This window comes from Calidris pugnax, unplaced genomic scaffold (genome assembly GCF_001431845.1).
Source record: "Calidris pugnax isolate Ruff unplaced genomic scaffold, ASM143184v1 scaffold324, whole genome shotgun sequence".
In the NCBI taxonomy this organism is placed as follows: domain Eukaryota; kingdom Metazoa; phylum Chordata; class Aves; order Charadriiformes; family Scolopacidae; genus Calidris; species Calidris pugnax.
The window spans coordinates 318,584-319,592 of NW_015091153.1; the positions used below are offsets into that span (position 1 = coordinate 318,584).

The 1,009-nt window shown below is 64.2% G+C and overlaps 1 protein-coding gene across 1 annotated transcript in view; it reads right to left on the minus strand.

Annotated features, from left to right (window-relative positions):
- The window catches only part of MAP3K12 (mitogen-activated protein kinase kinase kinase 12), a 38,188-nt gene that overhangs the window by 21,779 nt on the left and 15,400 nt on the right, over positions 1 to 1,009 (minus strand). Inside the window, exon 8 of the mRNA XM_014959293.1 lies at positions 57 to 194. Within this exon, the coding sequence (XP_014814779.1) occupies positions 57 to 194 (138 nt within the window). The remainder of the gene's footprint in view (positions 1 to 56; positions 195 to 1,009) is intronic.

The window sequence follows — 1,009 nt, forward strand, 5'->3', positions numbered from 1 at the left end:
CCACCCCAAAGGAACCAAGGTTTACCCCCAACGACCCCCCCGGGGGACCCACGCACCGCTTGCCGTGGGGCGAGAGCTTCTGGGGGACGTTGCGTTTCTTGATGAGGGTCTCGACGGCGTTGCCGTGCAGGAGCCCCCGCGGCGCCCGTGGCTTGAAGAGCCCGGGGTAACGCTTCTCCAGCGCCTGCTCCCGCCTGCCAGGGACCAGGTGTGGGCACCCGCCCCACAGGGGGACGTGGCATGGGGTGGACGTGGCCATGGGGTGGTGGCCGTGGGGTACGGGCTGGCCACTGGCTCAGGGTAGCCATGGGGTAGGTATAGGGGTGCTCATGGCCATGGGGTAGATATAGGGTTGGCCATGGCCATGAGGGTCAATATAGGGTTGGCCATGGCCATGGGGTGATATAGGGCTGGCTGTGGCCATGGGATGGGCTATAGGATTGACCATGGCCATGGGCTATAGGGCTGGCCATGGCTATGGGGGGTGGCTATAGGGCTGGCCATGAGCTATAGGGCTGGCAGTGGTGACCGAAAGGATACAGGGTTGGCCATGGCCATGGGGCAGCCAAAGTTGGCCATGGTCATAGGGTTGGTATAGTGTTGGCCACAGCCATGGGGTGGGTTTGGGGGTGCTGGTGGGTACAGGGGAGTTCTGGGGGTGCTGGTGGGCTCTGGAGGTTCTGATGGGTTCTGGTGGGTTCTAGGTGTGCTGGTGGGTTCTGGGGAGTTCTGGTGGGTTTTGGGGTGCTGGTGGGTTCTGGGGGTGCTGGTGGGTGCTGGGGAGTTCTGGTGGGTTCTGGTGGGTACTGGTGGGTTCTGGGGGTGCTGGCGGGCGCTGGGAGGTTCTGGGGGTGCTGGTGGGTGCTGGGGAGTTCTGGTGGGTTCTGGGAGTGCTGGTGGTTCTGGAGGTTCTGATGGGTTCTGGCGGTGGTGATGGGTTCTGGGGGTGCTGGTGGGTTCTAGGGGTGCTGGTGGGTGCTGGGGGTGCTGGGGGGTGCTGGTGGGTTCT